Source organism: Typopeltis vanoorti, chromosome 24 (assembly GCF_054136105.1).
Source record: "Typopeltis vanoorti isolate ZY-2024b chromosome 24, IOZ_Tvanoo_1.0, whole genome shotgun sequence".
In the NCBI taxonomy this organism is placed as follows: Eukaryota; Metazoa; Arthropoda; class Arachnida; order Uropygi; family Thelyphonidae; genus Typopeltis; species Typopeltis vanoorti.
This window is the reverse complement of record NC_143572.1, coordinates 76,730,226-76,750,398: the sequence shown is the minus strand read 5'-3', so window position 1 is coordinate 76,750,398 and position 20,173 is coordinate 76,730,226. Positions and strand designations below refer to the sequence as shown.

General features: G+C 34.5%; 1 protein-coding gene across 2 annotated transcripts in view; it reads left to right on the top strand.

Annotated features, from left to right (window-relative positions):
* LOC150093418 (RNA-binding protein FXR1-like) overlaps window positions 1-20,173 on the top strand; it is a 272,912-nt gene that overhangs the window by 183,129 nt on the left and 69,610 nt on the right. For both annotated transcript variants that reach the window (XM_090413280.1, XM_090413279.1), the window contains exons 11-12: window positions 6,687-6,796; window positions 11,919-11,999. In XM_090413280.1, the coding sequence (XP_090269406.1) occupies window positions 6,687-6,796; window positions 11,919-11,999 (191 nt within the window). The remainder of the gene's footprint in view (window positions 1-6,686; window positions 6,797-11,918; window positions 12,000-20,173) is intronic.

The following is a 20,173-nucleotide window of genomic DNA, read 5'->3' as shown; positions in this document are numbered from 1 at the left end:
CCTTCACAAAGCCATGCTGTCCTCTGTACAGTATCTCATTTTCATCAATCCATTCCTGTATTTTTCCCTTGACTACTTTCTCCAAGACCTTGACAACGACTCCTGATATGCTGATCGGTCGGTAATTTGCAACCATAGTTCTGGATCCTCCTTTATGCAGTGAAACTATTTTCCCCTCTTTCCACGCCTTCGGGACTAAGCCAGACCCGAGACTCAGATTAAACAACATGGTCAAGGGCACTGATAATTCCTTAGCCGCTTCATGCAAGACCCGTGCCGGTATACCATCCAATCCCACTGATGTATTCACATTAAGGTTCTGTAATAGACTATTCGCCTCCACTTCATTCATCACAATTCCCGTATAAAGTAATGGTTCCTTCATTTTTTCAACGTCACCACCTGGATGATATACTTTTGCAAAGTGCGCGCTCAGTAACTCCACTATATCGACTGGTTCAGTGAACTCTTTACCATCATCATTCCTTAAAATCATTTTGCCATGTACAGTTTTTTTCTTGCTTACAGCATATTGAGAGAACTGTTTGGGCTTCTCTTTTGCTTGCATAGCTAGTTTCCTTTCATAATCGGCTTTTGCTGTTTTTACCACACTCGTTATCCTTCTGGCCTGCACTTTATACCGTTCGTGTGCCTGCAGGTCACCCCTTTCTTTAAATTCCCTCCATAGTTGTTTCTTTTTTTGCAGCTCAAGCTTAATGGTGTTATTCATCCATTTAACCTCTACTTGTTTCACTATTCGGACCTTAGGTATACAATCAGCCATAACTTCCTGTAAATGCTCTTTGACCACTTCCCATGCTCTATCGACGTCCAGCCCTTGCAGTTGTACATGCCATGGCACTGATCCAAGCAATCTCCTAAGCTTGTCATACTTGCCAGCACGGTATTGGAGTGGCAACAATGTAGAATTTTTGCAACATCTTGGTGACACTAGAAAAAGTGACAACGTGATCCAGTCATGTATGAGCTAATCTAAACTGAAAACCTATTTTTGCTGTGTTTCATTGTGAAATAAATCTGCTTAAGAGACATTATATGTGTATCACATTTTGCTGCAAACTATATATATATAATATAGATAGGCTACAGAAATAAAAGATGTGCTGCACAAACATTCTGAAAAACAAAACCAAGTTTTAGGAAGCATATCAAGACCAATTAGATGTCAAGACATTGCTGATCACTTTCTTTAAATGTATCACATTCTTTTTTGAACTTGATATGGCTACAGAAATCTATGAAATGCTACATCAAACCTTTTGAAGTTGAAGAAACATGAGAAGACCACTCGGATCTCTAGATATTGTTGATCACTTTCTTTGACATAGAGAAAGAAATTTTATCGAAGCCAGACCATAATGCTTTTGAAATGCAATTTGTTGGAAAACGCTTTGCAAATAGTTCAATACTTTATTTCTGTCCCACAACATTGTACAATGCCATGCATTTTTAGCCAAGCCCAGTATCCTTGTAGTTTGTTGCATCCTATCAAGATATTTCTTCATGTAATTGAAAGCCCCTAAATGGATCAAGACATTATAGATGTACAACTAAATACCACCTAGAAGTGCATTTTGCAGAGAAACTAGCCTTGGTTTGAATCCCATTATAGCATGCCATTTTGAATTTGTAAATATTGTTAGGTTGTAGATGATTTTCATTGTTACATCTGAAACCAGTGTCATCCTTCTTATTTTGGAGGCTTAAAGTGTGTTAAGCATCATATTTTGTCTCTAGAACGGTTCCAAGTTTGTTTAAACCTTAGCTCTTTATGGTGCTGATGTGCTCTAGGCTTTGCAACTTTTCGTCACTGAGATTTACATATATATATATATATATATATAAAGTTATACTATAACAAAGCATGCTGCACTTATTGTGCTTGAGAATCTTATGAGAAAATGATGTTAACAAAAAGAAAATTATATGTTCAAAACATTTAAATACGTGCATATATATGTAATTAATATATGCAGGCATTTGATGATGCCTGTCTATATTATATGTTGGAAAGGCTCTTGCATAAATTTGAGAATATGGGATTGGATTATAAGCTATTGGCTTGGATAAGTGGGTGGCTGACTGATAGATATCAGAAAGTAATGTGTCCCAGTAGTGGACCATTGTTGTGTAATGTTGTGTTTAGTTGTTTGCTAATAATGCAAAGACAGGCAGGGCAGCCAGAAATGCTACTGATAAACAGCATTTACAGGGTGATTTGAATAGTCTGTAAGGGTGGGCAAATGTTAATGGCTGTCAGTTCAATGTTAGTAAGTGTAAAATTATGCACTTTGGCCTGATGAGATATCAGACTGCATATTTTATTGGTGTGATTATGCTTGGAGAAACTGACAAGGATAGGAAGTTAAAATTCAAAGATCATGTTGCAAAAATTACAAATGCAACTTAGAGGATAATTGTGATGTTCACACAACATTGACATTTAGGGATAAGGAAATCATTTTGCCTCTTTACAAGGCCTTGGTAAGATGGCATCTCGATTGCTGTGTTTGAATCGATCTTCTGGGTTCTGATGTGATTAATAAGAGTTACAAAGATCATATCGGGATTATGGAATGTGGGTTATGAGAATAGATTGAGAGTATATGGACTGCAGACATTCGTAGATAGGAAAAGAGGGGTGATATGATAGAAGCCTATAAACTTCTGAGAGGATATTATAGGATATTAACTAATATTTCTCAACAGAGAAGTATCCGTGGAAGTTAAGTTTGTGTGATTATTCTCTCTCACAAACTGGCGAGTGTATAGAACAACTAGTGTGAATGAGTTAAAGAGAAAGTATGATAGCTGGTGTGAGTGATGTATTGCCTCCCTCAATAAGTCCTTGACTTCTTGGAGGTCTAATAATAATAATACTTTTGTGGTTCATCTGGCACAATTAAACAAAATGGTTGCCTGTTCTGCTGGTCTTTTCTTCTTGGTGAAAGATCACATGACACAGTTCTGAGTGTAATTGGCTACTCTGAATAAAAATGTCAAGGGAATTATTTCAGTTATAACAGAACAATTAACAATATTGGAAGAAAAGATTTCAAGTTACTTTCTTTCCTTAAATACACATAATTATGACTGGATACGAAATCCATTTGGCACAGTTAATACATCGAGTTGTGAATTTTCGTTACAAAAAGAACAATTAATTACTTTGTCAAAGGATCGTACTCTAAAAATGAAATTTTCTGAAATAACTCTTGAGGAATTTTGTGTTTTTGTCCAAGCCGAACACTCAGCTCTCTCCACAAGGGCACTGAAAATTTTGTAACAGTTTTCAGTATCATATTTGTGTGAGCCCGGTTTCTCAATATTAACCAGCATAAAAACTAAAAAGCATGCAAGTTTTACTAATATAGACAAAGAGATGAGGGTAGCTATATCACATATTAGACTTGATATTGCTGAAATCTGCAAAAGCCAACAAACTCAAGTATCACATTAAAATAAGTTCCATTTTAATAAACGGCAAGTCCATGCATATTTTTATTGATTGTTTTATGACTCTAATGCTTTTTGATCCCCAAATTTTTCTTATAATCAAAAGTGTTCCATGGCTTTGAAAAGGTTAAGAACTACTGCTTTAACACATTCACGTCTGGGTGATAGTATCTCTTTTGCCACAAACCTAACCATCAGCAAAGCAAGCAAAATTATCAGCAATTTTGTTGCTGATAATTTTGACAGTTTCTTCGAAACTAATCCCACATTGAGGAGAGCAAGGGGATAGGTAAAAGGGAATGTTCTTTTCAGAATATATTAAAAAAACAATAATTAAAGAGAATGATATATTTGATTATTAATTAGTATACTTGATTTACTTAATGATGTAAAGAACAGTAAATATAAGGAATAAAAAGAATAGGCGCGAATAAAAATACAGTTGACCCTTGAACAACATGGGGGTTAGGAACACCGACCCCTACATTGTTCGAAAATCCACGTATAACTTTTGACTCCCCAAAAACGTAACTACTAATAGCATACTGTTGACCAGAAGCCTTACCAATAACATAAACAGTCGATTAACACCTATTTTGTATGGTATGTTTGTATTATTTACTATATTCTTACAATAAAGTAAGCTAGAGAAAAGAAAATGTTATTGAAGAAAATCATAAGGAAGTGAAAATACATTTACAGTACTGTACTGTATTTATCAATACTGTAAGTTTGTCATCTGTTTGCAAGATAAATCGTGTGTCTGTTAGTACCTATATCAATATTGTCTTATATGATACAACACTCTAGATGTTATACATATTACTAACACTATACATCAAAAATGAAAAGATAATGTGAAAAAGAAATTATTCATATTTATTTACAGATATAACGATTTATGCATTGATAACTAAGAAACACCAATATGATTGCTTTATTGGTAGCCTAGGGCAATCGATACGATTGCTTCACGGTAGCATTTCTTCTCACTGCATACCCTACTTCCTTGTCACAGACTATGGATCACAACCCAAAGAAATGCGATTTTATTGCAGATCACAAAAATTCTCCCACAAAATAATCATTAAAAAAAAAAAAAAATCCAACCAAAGCCTATGCACTAATGAATGATTTTTGTAAAATTTTTATTTTATGCAAATTAAATTAACTAATTAATAACAGTTAATTTTATGCAGTTATGATTTAATACTGCATCTTTACATTGTTTACATTTCTCTAGAGCGCATATAAGTGTTGATAAATTTTAACTTTTTATAATAGATTTGTATATTTTATGGTAGTAAATGGTAAAATAGACTAATATCTACATATATTTTATGCATTCATGACATACCTAACTTTTTCTAAATTTTTTCGATATTTCTAAGCTACATGGTTCATCTGCAAGTTTTTTCAAATTGTCGCAAATCTTCAAAAAATTTTCCGGTATATTTATTTAATAATAAAAAAAAAACTGGTTTAAGTGGACTCGCGTTCTTCAATAGTGTAAAATGAATTATGAATAAGTTACATCTGTGATATTATATGTGCACTTGTGTTATAAGTATCTGGGGTGGAGTGAAGAATACATGATCCTGTAAACTCTAGACTTTCATATTTGCATTTATGAGTGGCATAATTTAAAAAAATAAATAAAACCACTTTTGAATATATGGAAAGGGATTTGCTTGCAAAATGTAAATCACTAACAGCCACTATACTGCAGATGCAAGAAAAACAAGTAGTTTTATTGTAACACTGAATAAGGTACAGATATTTGCAGTCTGTATAATATATTTGTCAATAAATAGTGCAATAGAAACAACTGGGATAAAAATGGCGCTACCTACTGAATCACATGTACTCCTCTCCCACAAAAACTATGCTTCAAAGACTCGAGCAAAACTGTTTGTTTTATCACGAAACACAGCATCTTAACTGAAAACAATTGTCCTAACATTTGTCCAAATTTTGAATTATATGAAATAAGCGTTTGTTCGATTGTGTTTGAAATTTTCAATGTTGTGATGACTGATCACAAATGTTAACTTCAGATAAAATTTTACCGAAAGACTATGGACACAAAGTTTATACGCCACTAACATGCCATATAAACTTTGTATCAGTTCAGCTCACCTGCACAGTGCGGAAGCAGCACAAATGGTGAAATATAATGTATATGAGAAGCCCTGTTGGTACCACAGGGCTTCTCATACATTATGCAAAACACTTTCTGACGTGAACATGTTAAGCTTCAGCTTGTTGTGTTTATAATACTTCAATCTCTCTTCTCTGTCACTTTGACTTTTTGCATTTGGTTTCCAATTATTTGATTATTTATGTGTTCTTTCAAATCCACTCTGTTTATATTCTGGCTGTAAACTCAAAATGTAGTATACCAGATTGATTTTCACTGTATCCAGACATTACTAATTGTTGCTTAGATATTCTTGAGACAGAAAAAAAATCAAGTAGTGGATATATCTGTTAGTTAGTTCTGCTATTGTATAGATAGTGCTAGGACTAGTGACTTCATGAGGCTTAATCTGTAGAACATCTTTACAGATAGTTATCAGTTATGCAGATGAGTGTAGATTGTGTTGAAAGATTTAAAGGTTTACTGCTCAAATAACAATCTAACAGTAAAAATATCATACTCTGCCAAAACTGGTCTGGAATGCTAGTATCTCCTGCACTTTTGTAAATAATCAAGTGACATTAGCAGCAGTTTATCTGTTGAGAATTACAAATGGGTTTCTAAGTGTTTGTTTTATAAGCCTTTTTCTCTCACTGATCAGTTGTTTTAAGCATATTTTCAACTAAAGACAGGACTGTTGCATTGGTAAAATTCGTTCATCTAGCAAATTACAGCTTGTACTATTGGGTAATGACTGCAGGTATAAAGTACAGAGATGAGGGTTACTTAAAAATCACCTCTGTGTAGTGTTTCTGCAGCTTGCAGACATGGTGAGTGATCATTCTTATTCTAGAGATGGGGATCTTGGAGCCATTTCAGAAGATTTTACTAATACATCCCGGGATTGTTTACCATCCGAACATTATATATTGTTTATTTTTATTTATTTATTATTATTATTTTTTAAACCTGTAGCGCCAGAATTCTACTATTCCCATTTGGGAATTACTGATATATTGTACCAATAGTTTAATTCACATTTATTCCAGATGTATATTTAATTTTTCAGGAAAGGTTATAGGTAAGAATGGTCACATCATTCAAGAAATGGTAGATAAATCTGGCGTTGTCCGGGTCAAGATTGAAGGTGACAATGGGGATGGTGCTCAAAGGGAAGAGGTAAGTTTACTGATTTTTCTCTTGGTTCACGATCTAAGATTCTTTATGGAGTAGGGTGAATAAAATTTTACTTGTAAGTTTATGTTGTAAATGCTTCTTTCAGAAATGTAGCTGTTATTGCCAGTAAATGTGTGTGTGTGGGGGGGGGTTTAAATGTAGCATATATCGACGTGATCTTTTCTTTCACTGTTATGCTTTGATCGACATTTATTTTGATAAAGTTACTACTTAGATAAAGGAGACTACTGCTGCATGTCAGAGTGATAACTTTAAACTCATCATTTTAATCTTCATATTAAGGTCATTGGAAGTTTTTTCTCACTTGGTTAGACTATAATAAATTTAGTTTAATCCTTTATCCAAGTGTGAGCAAACAAAGTTTGCGTCTGAAGTACCTTCAGGACTGAGGCAATTCGTTGTAAAGATGGACCAAGCTCTCATCACTACTTGTCTTAGTATCTTCCATAATGCAAAGCATGTCTCCATGCAGACATGTATAATGCTATGCATTAAGGGAAGGGCCACTACCCAGACCAGTTTCGACCTTTATTGAGGTCTCATCAGTGGGAGCCAGACCCAGAGGTGGTGATAATAAGGTGGAAGCAATGAAGAGGTCCTCCATTATAAGGTGGATGATAAGGTGCAAACTTTGTTTGCTTACTCTTGGATAAAGGATTAAACTAAATATATTATATTAAGGTCATTTGGAGTACCTACACAATCATATATTTAAACACAAAGAAACCAGCTGCATTACAATCCACACAGTATGCCAAAGTATCACTAAGTTGTTTACCCATTAACCCAACTATCCTGACCTCTCATACAAAAACACTGCATCAAAACTAGTCATGTTTTATATTTCTAGAGATCAATTTCAGTCATATTGTCCTTTAATTAAAATGATTGGCAAATGCTAGAAGTATTAGTGGGTGATAGCCTAATCAATAATTAAAGAGTTTAAGGTTGTTATTCAAATTCTTTCCTGGAGCAAAGGATTGCTGCCCAACGTCTTAATTTTGTAGCCTCCATAAATCAGAGGTTATATAAATCAAATGTGTGCCATCCATATTCTTGAGATTTTTAGTTCTGTCATTACTATTGAGATTAGGATGGTTGATTAGAATCTCACAAGCTTCTTTAAATTTATGTGTTTATTCCAGGGTTTGGGAAAACCTCTAGTCTTTTATGTCAGACATCAGTTTTTTCTTTCTCACTTTGACATCAGCAGTTGTCACTTAGTGCTCTGACAATAAAATTCTTATCTGACCATCGTATATCTAGACCAGTGGTTGCCAAAGTGGTCGATATCGACCCCCAGGGGTCGATAGAAAAATATAAGACATCATTGTACGGGTAATATTTAATTTGGTTAACTTGGATTACCTCCATCCTGAACGACAACACAATTAAGAGTGAATCGTGGGAACAGTGACGAATAGGACCTGTAAGATGTGTTTTCATGACCGCAAGGTCATGAAAACACATCTTACTATTTTAAATACCGTAACTATTTTCATGACTGCAAGGTCATGAAAATAGTTACGGAGATTAATCAAGTAGGCCAAAATGACGTATTTACCAATAAACACAGGTTGGTGGTTCCCAGCAAGCTACCGCGACGGGAGCAAGATTGCAACATGTGCCCGGTTGGTTATTTACTTATACTTACACGTATTCGATCCCAGTCTCATTTTTGCACATCGACATACAAGTGAGCGTTAATATTCTAAAATTCATCAACTTATATATTATAATTCAATCGTTATTCATTCACGAACTAAACTTCTCTATGTTGAAGAGTTGAGCAGTGCTGGTAATTTTGTACATCCTATAGAAATACATGAGTAGGTATATTATTTAGACTTATTACTTTTGCTTACTGACTTCAATTTTAATTATTTTGTTACAACTTCAATAACCACAATGGCAGCTTCAGATTCTAAAAAGAAATGCAGACAATATTTGTTAGAATATTTGAAACTTGGGTTTATTGCTTCATTAAGAAATGAAACGAAGCCTATGTGTCTTCTTTGTGAAAAAACTTTTAGTAACAATGCAACGAAACCAGCAAGAATTAAAGATCATCTTCAAAGACTCCATCCCGATAAAGATAAAGATCTTGACTTTTTTTAAAGAAAACACATCAACCAACTATAAAATCATTTATGGAAGCACCTGCCGAAGCTGATAATAAACCAGGATTAACAGCCTCCTACAACATTTCTTTTAATATTGCAAAAAAAGGAAAACCATATACAATTGCAGAGGACATTGTTTTACCTGCAATCAAAGAAGTAATTGAAACCATAATGAAAAAAGATTCTGGCTAAGACGCTTTTTAAAAATAGGACTTGAAGTTACTTTTGGGCGAATATAAATGTTGTAGAAAAATATCCTAAACTTTCTGGAGTGGTACTCCCCTTTTTGCTTGCATTTCCAAGCTCGTACATGGTTGAAGCTGGTTTCAGCCATGTTAATTCCATTTTAACAAAACAAAGAAATAAGCTAGATATAGAATTCCTTGGTGATTTAAGGCTGAAACTTACTCATTTTGAACCCAATATTGCTAATCTTGTCAAGAGTCATGAAGCATACTCTTCACGTTGACAACGTCAGTAAATTGTATACTAAGTTAATAAAAGTCTTATTTTCATATATATAAGGAAGATTGTATTATTGTTATTTTGTTATCTAAATTAAATTTTATATTTTATATATTATTTATCCCTCCTATCAAATATGTAATGTTAAGAAGGACATCAAAAACGTATCCCTTGACATTAAGCCAATATAATAATATAGACTATATTATACATACAATAAACACTGTAACTATAAAATAATCTAAACACTCACATAAGCGTCTTTTTTGCTTGTCCTATTATAATTATGTAATAGTAAAATAGAGGGGGGGGTCGATAAAAAGTCAAACTCTTGAAGGGGTCGACAGTCAAAGAAGTTTGGTGACCCCTGATCTAGACCAACATTTTTCCCAACTTTAAGAATTTAGTTTAACAAATATCAGTCTTCATAGAACACTGATACTTCACTGTGCTTTTTGTTATATCATCTTAACCATCCTCAGTCATCATAGGTTCTTGGTACACACTAAGAAGAACAGAGTACTTGCCAAGTACCACTTCTAATTACTAGCTGTTTTTCTGACTGTTCTTGGCCTTGATATTCCAGTTGCAAGCTTTTGCTCCAGAATTCCACCCATTGTGTGTCGTCTCATCAAGCTATCATACTCATCTAATGGAATCTCTCCAACATCTTGAAAGCAAAATTTTATCCAGGCTGTTCCAAAAAAAGGAGATAAACGTCAACCATCAGTCTGTTTCTCTGATTTCAGTACTCTCAAAAATAATGGAAAAGATCATCAATGGTCAACTGCTTCACTATTTGGAAATTTACCAATTACTTAGTGATTATCGATATGGATTCTGCAATTCTTGCTCCACAGTGGATCTCCTCAACTACCTTTGGATTCAGGCCAGAAAGTTTGGAGAATCTCATCTAGTCACTCTTGATATTTCCAAGACATTTGATTGTCTGGCATCATGACTTTCTTGCCAAGCTACCATCATACGATATTCCTCCTTTTGCGAATGGATTGTCAGCTTCCTTTCCAGTTGTTCATTGCATGTCAAATTGGGCAATTTCCTTATATTAATTTTTTCCAGTCAATGCTGGTCTACCCTAGGACTCTGTGCGTTCACCCACCCCCTCCTGTACATCAATGATATTCTTGATGTTCTCTCTCCGTGACATCCATTATTTTTCAATTTAAAACATTGTAGTGCCCAGTTAATTCACACTTCAGGATTTTTAACAAATACTTTAAATGCTGTTTTGCAATTCTCAAGTGGAATGAGGATAACTTGGTTAATTTTAATGCCATGAAAATACAATTTTGTCTCATTTCCCATAAGAAAGGTCACTCTCCAACAATTGTGACAATATTCTATCAACCAGGACCAGTTTCTCTTCTTGAGTTGAGTTATGCATCTAGCCTGCCCTGGCACAAGTACATCAGGTTTTCAGCCTCCAAAAAAAAAAAAAAAAAAAGTGGGGACGGGCATTTTTTTTTTCTAATACAATACTTCTCTCCTACTCAACTCCTGAAATTTATAAAGCTTGCAACCTTAATATTGTTTCCACATTTGTGGTGGTGCATTTTCCCCTCAGAATGTGTGATTGTATTCAGTAGGGAGAATTTCACTTAATCGACAACTCCTCTCTCTCTCTCTCAGAGACTCCCTTCAGTCCCTTTCCCATAGATTTTCTGTTACTTCATTATGTCTTTGCTATAGATCAGCAGTTCCCAACTTGTTTTAATTACACAGCCCTTTTCAAACTTGATAAAAAAATTTTGGAACCCTGATAATTTTTACTGATTATAAAAAAACATAATTTATTGAAAATACAAAAAAAACATTAGTAATGGAAAAATAAATATTATTAATTCAAACTGGTAATTAATATGAAGGATTAAGCTTCTTCTTTTCTTTCAGTATTCTTTCAAAATTTGGTTTAATTGTGGACAGCTGAATTCTAATATCAGGAGTGGCATCCAGCTTACTTCTGTATCTTGTTTTTGTCAGAGTGCAGAGTAAAAATCTGCTTTCACATAAATATAATAAATTTAGTTTAATCCTTTATCCAAGTGTGTGCAAACACAGTTTGCGCCTGAAAGTATCTTCAGGACTGAGGTAAGGTTATACCACCTTGTACAAACTTGTGCTAACACAGTTTGCACACATCCAAGTGTGTGCAAACTGTGTTTGCACACACTTGGATAAAGGATTAAACTAAATTTATTATAGTCTGACCAAGTGAAAAATAAACTTTCACACAAATATGTAGTACTAAATGGTAACAAACAATGAACTGTCTTTTTGAATATTAGTAGTTGAGCTTTGCTAGATAATGCCAATAAGGGAAGTAAGTAGTGGTGGTGTTTTTCTGAAATGACAGCACCATGGTTCAGCTTTATAAACACATTGCATTATTTACTTCTGAATAATTTTTGGCCTGATATTTTTCGTTACACATTACAAAATTTAGTATAGAAGTGTTAATTAATTTAGTACCTAATGTTTTAACTGTATTGTTTCAGGTTCCTTTTGTATTTGTTGGTACTGTGGAAAATATAAGTAATGCCAAAGTGCTTCTTGAGTATCATTTAGCTCATTTAAAGGTAAGTTTAAAATAATATATATATTAATAGTTAATTAGTAATTGATAAAATAGATTTATTGGAAATTACACTTTTTGCCAGATTTTCAAGTACAGTGTTTCCTTTTGTTGTAGGGAACATAATATTTTCATTGTGAAAGACAGCTGCTCCTGATGTGATGATCTTTAGTTGTATACTGCAGCAATTTGATGCAGTTTTTTTGTGATAAGCTTTGATTGCTAGGACATGATTTAATCTGATACGTATTGTATCGCCCTTATATAAATCATTCAGAGATTTTGTTGATACATGGTCAAATCCAGTATTCTTGCAGGAAATTGATAATTAAAATAGTTCCAATTAACGGTCTTTTTTCAAATCAAGTTGATGGGGGAGGTAAATATCGGTAGCTGTGCACAGAGAAAATTTTATTGCCGCAGAAAATTTTTTTTTACTAGGTTACAAAGTATATTATACTTGACAAGAAATTGTGTTCTTGTTTTAATCTTTTTCCAATCATAAGCAAAGTTTGCACATGAAATATCTGCATAACTAGTTAGATTGTATATAGAAGCTGTTGGTTTCACATTAGTTCCGAGTTATGGGAAGGATCTACTCAGACTGGTTTCAACATTTGTTGAGGTCTCATTAAATAGTAATTTTTATATTTTCTATATACAAGTAGTAAAATCATGTATCACCATATTCTTAAACACTGGATCAGAGAGAAATTTTTCCACTGGGTTACAAAGTATATTATACTAGATAGAAATTATATTCCTGTTTTAATTCTTTATCCAAATGCAAGATATATCACTTGCAAACTTTGTTTACACGTGAAATATCTTCATAACTAGTTTGCTTATATAGAGAGACAGTTGCTTGATTATCCCATAATGCACAGCACACTTCGTTTCAGACATGCATAATGCAGCCCATTATGCATGTCTGAAACCTCACCACATGCCTCTCTGGCTGAATCAATCAATCAGGGTTTTCTTCAAGGCTTGCCACTGAATCTCCAAGGTTTGGTTAATGTTCTCAAATTCTTCCATTTTTTCTTCAATAATCTTTGTGTATTTTAGTCTGCAGTTCACATTTGAGAGCTGCTCAACTTTTATTCACTTTAAACTTTCTTACATGTTATTCTTTTCAATATGAAATTCAATATTATCCTGCCCAAGACTGAATAGTGATCACTTCCAATTTCAAATCCTCTGTACACTCTGGTGTACAGAGGATTTGAAATTTTTTCCTGCACCAAGGAAAAAACATCACTATCAACAAAAACATCACTATTAACAAGGAATAACTATCTTATTCCTTGCCTCTTCTCTCCATGTGAATTTGTGCACATTTTTATGTTGGAGCATGGTGTTAGTAATAACCAGTCCATGTCCTGAGCAGAAATCCAACAGTTATTTGCTGTTATTATTAGCTTTGCTGTTTACTCCAAATTTTCCCAAAATATTTTTGTATATATGACAATCATTTCCTACTTAGTAGAACCTTCTGTGGGACCATAGGCACATATAAGTCTCATTGTCCAGTTCCCATTTTGCTCACATCACCCTACTTGAGATTGCCTGCCATTCAAGTAGATTAGCCTCGTATTTAGTGTTGAAAGTTTATAATAAATTTAGTTTAATCCTTTATCCAAGTGTGAGCAACACAAAGTTTGCACCTGAAAGTATCTTCAGGACTGGGGTAGGGTGGTACAACACCAGGGCACTCCTTGCAAAGGTGGTGCAAGCTATCAACACTCGAAATTTAAGGAGATCCTCATATCTCAGTTCTCGAGGGTAAAGAATGTAGTGCCAAATTTATGGAAGCTCCAGAAAATGATACAAAAAGATAAAGAAAGTGTGTCAGACTTCCATAATAGGTTGTTGACTCTCACCAGTACTCTAAGCATCTCGAATGAAGACAAGCACCATTTGGCCTGGGCGGTTTTCCAGCACTTTAGGATTAAAACAAGAACTAAGGGAGACAGCTTTTGGAAAGAAAATATCCAACTTAGAAGAGTGCCATGTCGCCGTAAAGGAGGGAGAACAGCTGCTTGGAGACATCTGTCCCACAGCCACCGTTTTATCGGTTAACGTAATGGGAAGAGAGAAATAGCTATAGAGATTTGGGCACTGTGAAGGAATACCAAGAAAAGAAAAATAGACAGAAGGCCCATAAAGGAAATGAGGAAAGTAGAGCTGAGTCAGTTTGCCAGGTTACTGCTAGTGTTCCTGATCTAAGCAAGGTTCGCTCACTAATTAGGCAGGAAGTAGAAAGATTACAGCAGCCTGTTATGGAACGCCCCAATTCTGTGCTTGGTCAGTTGACGGCAGCTTCTACAAGAAACCAAGAGAGTACCCTCCTTCGGGATGAGAGAAAAACTAGTTTAATTCACAAGGAAGTTAAGAGGTTGCAGAGGCAGTTGATCGATAAGATGAACATGGTAATGCAACGGTTGACGGAATTGTCTAATTGAGACACTGCCGAATCTCCTTTGTCTTTGGATGGAGACAAGAGAGAACCTCTACGGTGCCATAATTGTAACAGAATAGGGCATCTTACCCGAAATTGTTTTGTTATGCAAGGGAACTCAAAAGGGGATTTTCACCCAGAGGCCAAGTCCAGTGTGTGCACCAAACAAGCATGGGGGGGGGGGCAACGAAATCAAAGACAAACCCCTGGAATTACAGTAGAGGGAAAAATTTGTGGAAGAAAGTTCAGGGCACTGATTGATACTGGTTCTCAAGCTTCCATTATCTCAGAAAGCTTTTTCAGGGAGCTGGAGCCCTATGTGAAAGAGAGAATCAAACATCTGAGAAGACCTATCAGGCTTTTAGGAATATCCCCCTCTACCATTCATGCAACAAAATCAGTAGGATTGAAAGTAGGATTACCCGATTATGATATGTACGCATGGCATAATTTTATAGTCTTGCGAAGAAACTCTCTCCCACATCTAAGACTGATTCTAGGAGATGACTTCCTTACAAAATATAATTTCTAATGTAATTATTCTAGAAGGGAAGTCCGTTTTCAGGAGATAAGGAGAAGTAAGAAAGGGAGAAGGGGATCACAAGCTCAGAGTGAGAGAGAGAGATGCTCATATGTATTGGAAATCCCAACGGAGTAAGAAACTGAGGAAATCCCAAAGGAAAAACCAACGGAGGAAGACACTGAGCATGGTGCATTTTCTAGGTCAGAATGTAGTAAGATATCTTTGTCGAAAATGCTAGAATGTCCTGATATAGTTGACCTAAAAGTAGGAGGGATATGTATTCCTGACTGTATGCCTGTTGAGTATTTTTACCACTGTGCTATCACTGCTTGTTTCATTTAGCAATTTTTCTAATTAATTACTCCATATTTCAAGGATATCTTTTTCTCCGGTTTTCATGTCACCTTTATCATCTCTAATTCCTTTTACAGCACTCTTTCCTCAGTTTCTAAGCTTCAACAACCTCCAGAATATTTTGCCTCCTTCTTGATATTTATTTTCTATGTTCTTTCCAAAGTCGTCCCATGACTTTGTTTAGCTAGTTTGACACAATGTTTATCTTTCTTACATTTGTCTCTGTATTCTCTAAGAGCACAAGCAGACTTATTTCCCAGGAACTTTTGATATACTTTCTTCTTTTCCTTCACTGCCTCTTTATTAACTTCCTGTGTCCACCATGGAGTTCTGATTTTTCTATCCTTGCAGATAACCTCACCACATGCCTCTCTGGCTGAATCAATCAATCAGGGTTTTCTTCAAGGTTTGCCACCGAATCTCCAAGGTTTGGTTCCTGTTCTCAAACTCTTTCATTTTTTCTTCAGTAATCTTTGTGTATTTTAGTCTACAGTTCACATCTGAGAGCTTCTTAACTTTTATTCGCTTTAAAACTTTCTTACATATTATTCTTTTCAATATGAAATTCAATTTTATCCTGCTCAATACTAAATAGTGATCACTTCCAATTTCAAATCCTCTGTACACTCTGGTGTCCTGCACCAGGGAGAAAACATCACTATCAACAATAACATAGTCAATGAGACTTTTCTTATTCCTTTCCTCTTCTCTCCATGTGATTTTGTGTACATTTTTATGTGGGAACATGGTGTTAGTAATAAGTCAAGAATGTTAGCAAGCAGTCAAGAAGATTAGCCTCGTATTTAGTGTTGAATAATATCGCTACTCCTTCTTTTCCTTGATTGTCATTGCCTGAATATAACATTTTGTATTTATTGCTCAGAAAGGTCTCACTAGTTTTTTGTTTCAGTCACCCCTGTTATATCGATCTGATACTTATCTAATTCCTCAGCTAGTTCCATTTCTTTGCCATTCAGGCTTCTTATGTTGACAGTACCGATCTTCAACCCTGGTGATATTCAGTTGGGGTGTGTTTTAGGATTTGTTCCATAGCTTACTTTTCGTTGTTCGCCCTGGTCCCCTGGCGAAAACAACGGGGGCCTTGTTTAACCAGGCGACGTCCCAGCCGGCATGAAATTTTGTCATGTTGTACCATCATTTTGTATTTTGGGGTTTAAGGCAATAAGAATACAATTTGGTAGGCTAAATCCCAAATCAGTGATATCTTTTGGTTTAGTTTTCTTGTCACCTTTATCATCTCCGACTCCTTTTACAGTAATCTATCCTCCATTTCTAAGATGTTTCGATAGCCTCCAGAACATTTTGCCACCTTCCTGATATTTATATTCTATATTCTTACCAACACCTCTCATGACTTTGTGCTACTTTTACACTTTGCTCCTCTTTCTTATATTTTCTTCTGTATTTCCTCATAGCACATGTTGATTTTCTTGCTAGGAACTTTGATATACTTTATTTTCAAGTACTTGTGATTTTTCTATCCTTGTAGACAATTTCACCACATGGTTTTGGGACATTTAATTACATCCTTCGGAAATTTGTAAGTGTCGCTGCCTCTTCTTCTTTTTCTTCCTATCCAAGCTTATAGGCCAGTTGGATTGTTCCAGATTCAATTCCATCTTTTTAAGGGTCTTCCTCTACATCGGATACCTTTTTGGTGGTAATTTAGATTTTATTTAGGTATTCTGTTTCTATTCATTCTGAGTAAGTGTTCTTTCCAATTTTCTCTGTAGCAAATAACTGTTTCGTTTAGGGAGTTGGTAATTCCAAGGTTATTTCTGATTTCGTTACTTTTCATTTTGTCCATTATTGTGACTCCTTCAGTTCTGCACAGAAATTTCATTTTGGCTGATTCATTTGTTCATTCATCTGCTTTTTTTATTGTCCATATCTCACTGTTATCAAGTAAGGTTGGTTTAGCTATATTGTAGATTCTTATTCGTGTGTGTTTTTGTACACGATTGGGTTTAAAAATTTATATTTATAATGCTTGTTATTTTTCAAAAGTTTGATTTCAGTTCTAAATCTGCTTCATTTTCATATGACATTGTGCATCCTAAATATTTGAACGTATTTACTTGCTCTATTATTTTGTTGTTTATTACTATTTTGCTTCTTATTGGGTTAGCACCTTTGAAGGCCATGACTTTTGTTTCTAAGATGTTTCCATAATGATTTTTGTAGTTCATCTTCATTGCTTCCAAGGATTATTTGGTCATCAGCGAAGAGTAGAGTAGCTCATTTGTTGTTACGGTTTATCTTGAATCCTCCTTCATTAGTTATCTTCCATTCTTTTATGATTTTATCTATGTATATATTAAATAAAACAGGTGAGAGAGGACAACCCTGACGTACTCCTCTATTTATTGGTTTCCAGCTTGATGATTAAATTATTGTACTTCACAGATATTTTATTATCTTGATATGTATTAAATAAGACTCTAAAAAGAGTTGGTTTAGTATTTCATATTCTTCCAGTGTATCCCATAGTTTAGTGTAAGTTTTGCTAAAAACATTTCTTATGAAAATTTTATTAAAATTTTAATTTATATGAAATTTATAATAGTTTTTTGTGTAATATAATTTATTAGTATGCGGGCAATAAATTTATGCACACATTTGGCTGTCATGAAAACTTTTTCATATACAGGTAAAAATGTAGTTCATCCATAGCTTTTGGACACCAGTATAGATGATTGGAGTAATCCTATAATACCTATCTGTTTAAAGAGAAGTAAAACTGAATCTGCGAATTATAGAGGAATTTCCTTACAGAGTATTCCGGGATTCAGACATACTTGAAGAGACTAAGAAATATTCAGTGGTAGAAACTTCGATAACAACTAGCAGGGTTTAGGACCAATATAGATCATTATAACCATATTTTTACTTTGAGAAATAATGAGAACGCAACATGTCTTATGCATTCCACAAATCAGCAAAAGAAAAGCTATTAAAATCCTACAAGGTTGTCATCAAATTCCTGATATGTACCCTTAGGAGATGTGCAGGATAATTATGATAGTACTAAAATGAAAAAGTTCACCATTACTAACTTCCAATCAACAATTTTCTTCGAAATTAATCAGTTATCTCTCAAGACTCCAAGTCAACAGATCCTCTATTTCTGTCTTTTAAGGCAGCTTTTACTATATATCAATCCATCTGCAGTTTGGTCTTCCTCTGGGTCTTTTTCCTGCCAACCTAGCAAAGAACATCTGTTTTGCTCTTCCATTTTATTTAAGTGATCATACCACCTGACATTAGCACTACTAACACATTACTGAATGCTAACAATTGCAAGTTCTTTGCTAATATCCTCATTTTTAATGTAATATTGCTATTGATGCCATCTGTTCACTCCACTAATCTTTCTCAGTACTCTCATATCAGAGGTCTCTAGTCTTTGATCATTTGTTTTATTTCTAACCCATCTCTCAGATCCATAAGTTAAAATTAGTTTGAACACCAACTTGTATACAGTGCAGACTTGTACTGGATATATTCAGAATTATAACATCATCTGCATAAAGTAAAGAGCTAACATCACCAATTTTATATCAGATTTAATACCACTTCATAATGTGCACCCTTGTCTCACACCTGATTTTACCTCGAACCATCTTCTTACCTCCTTCAATTTTAACTATTGATGTACAGCTTAAATATTGCTTGATATAATGTTCCATTATATCAAGCAATATTTGTCATGTGCCTTTTCCAGATCAATAAAACTTAAATACAAATCCTTGTTATATTCCCAAGATTTCTCAACTATTTGTCTTCTTTATCTTGACATCCTCTGTTTTGTGTTAATACAGCTTGTTCTCCACCAAGCTTCTGTTTCACAGTGTTTCTTAAGAGCTTCTCAAGTATCTATGCTACCATAAATCTTACCAGAACACTCATTAGAGGAAAAACATGTGTAATCCTCACATTCAATTTTATTTCTCTTTTTAGAGATGAGTATCACGAGTGCTCTGCTCCAGTCATTTGGAATTCAACCCTCTGATTGGGCCTTCTGATTTAAGCAATGTGGCCACTGTAAAACTTTTATACCTCCATATATGGGCATTTTCGTTCACATTTCATTTATTCCAGCCTCCTCTCCACCGTGCTGATACTGCTTGTTTCATTTAACAGTCTTTCAAAGTAATTACTCCAGACATCTAGAATATCTTTATCTTCAGTTTTCATGTCACCTTTATCATGTCTGTTTCCTTTTATAGTACTCTTTCCTTCATTTCTAAGCTTTTTCAATAGCCTCCAGAATATTTTGCTACATTCCTGATATTTATTTTCTCTCTTCTTACCAAAGTCTTCCCATGACTTTTGTTTAACTAGTTTTTCACAGTGCTTCATTTTCTTACATTTTTCTCTGTATTCTCTAAGAGCACAAGCTGACTAGTTTGCCAGCAGGAACTTTCCATATGCTTTCTTCTTTTCCTTGACTGCCGCTTAAACTTCCTGAGGCCACAATGGAATTCTTATTTTTTCTAACCTTACATACAACTAACATTTCTAATTGATAAGCTCTTGAGAAACAAGTTTACCTTAATGGAGAAAGAATTGAGGAAGTCAGCAAGTTCGAATACTTGGGATCCATTATTAACCCTTTCTGCCCTAGTAATTCCAATTGGAATCACTAACTGTCTTGGCTATCATAGCCCATGTTACATGCCGAATGATTCCAATTGGTATCGTATGTCATAATTCCATTTCTTTAATATAATAACAGGTATGTATTATATGTATAAATCTTACCAATATCAGTTTTCATGACTTAGTAGAATAATATGCTTATATTGGATTATGGAGT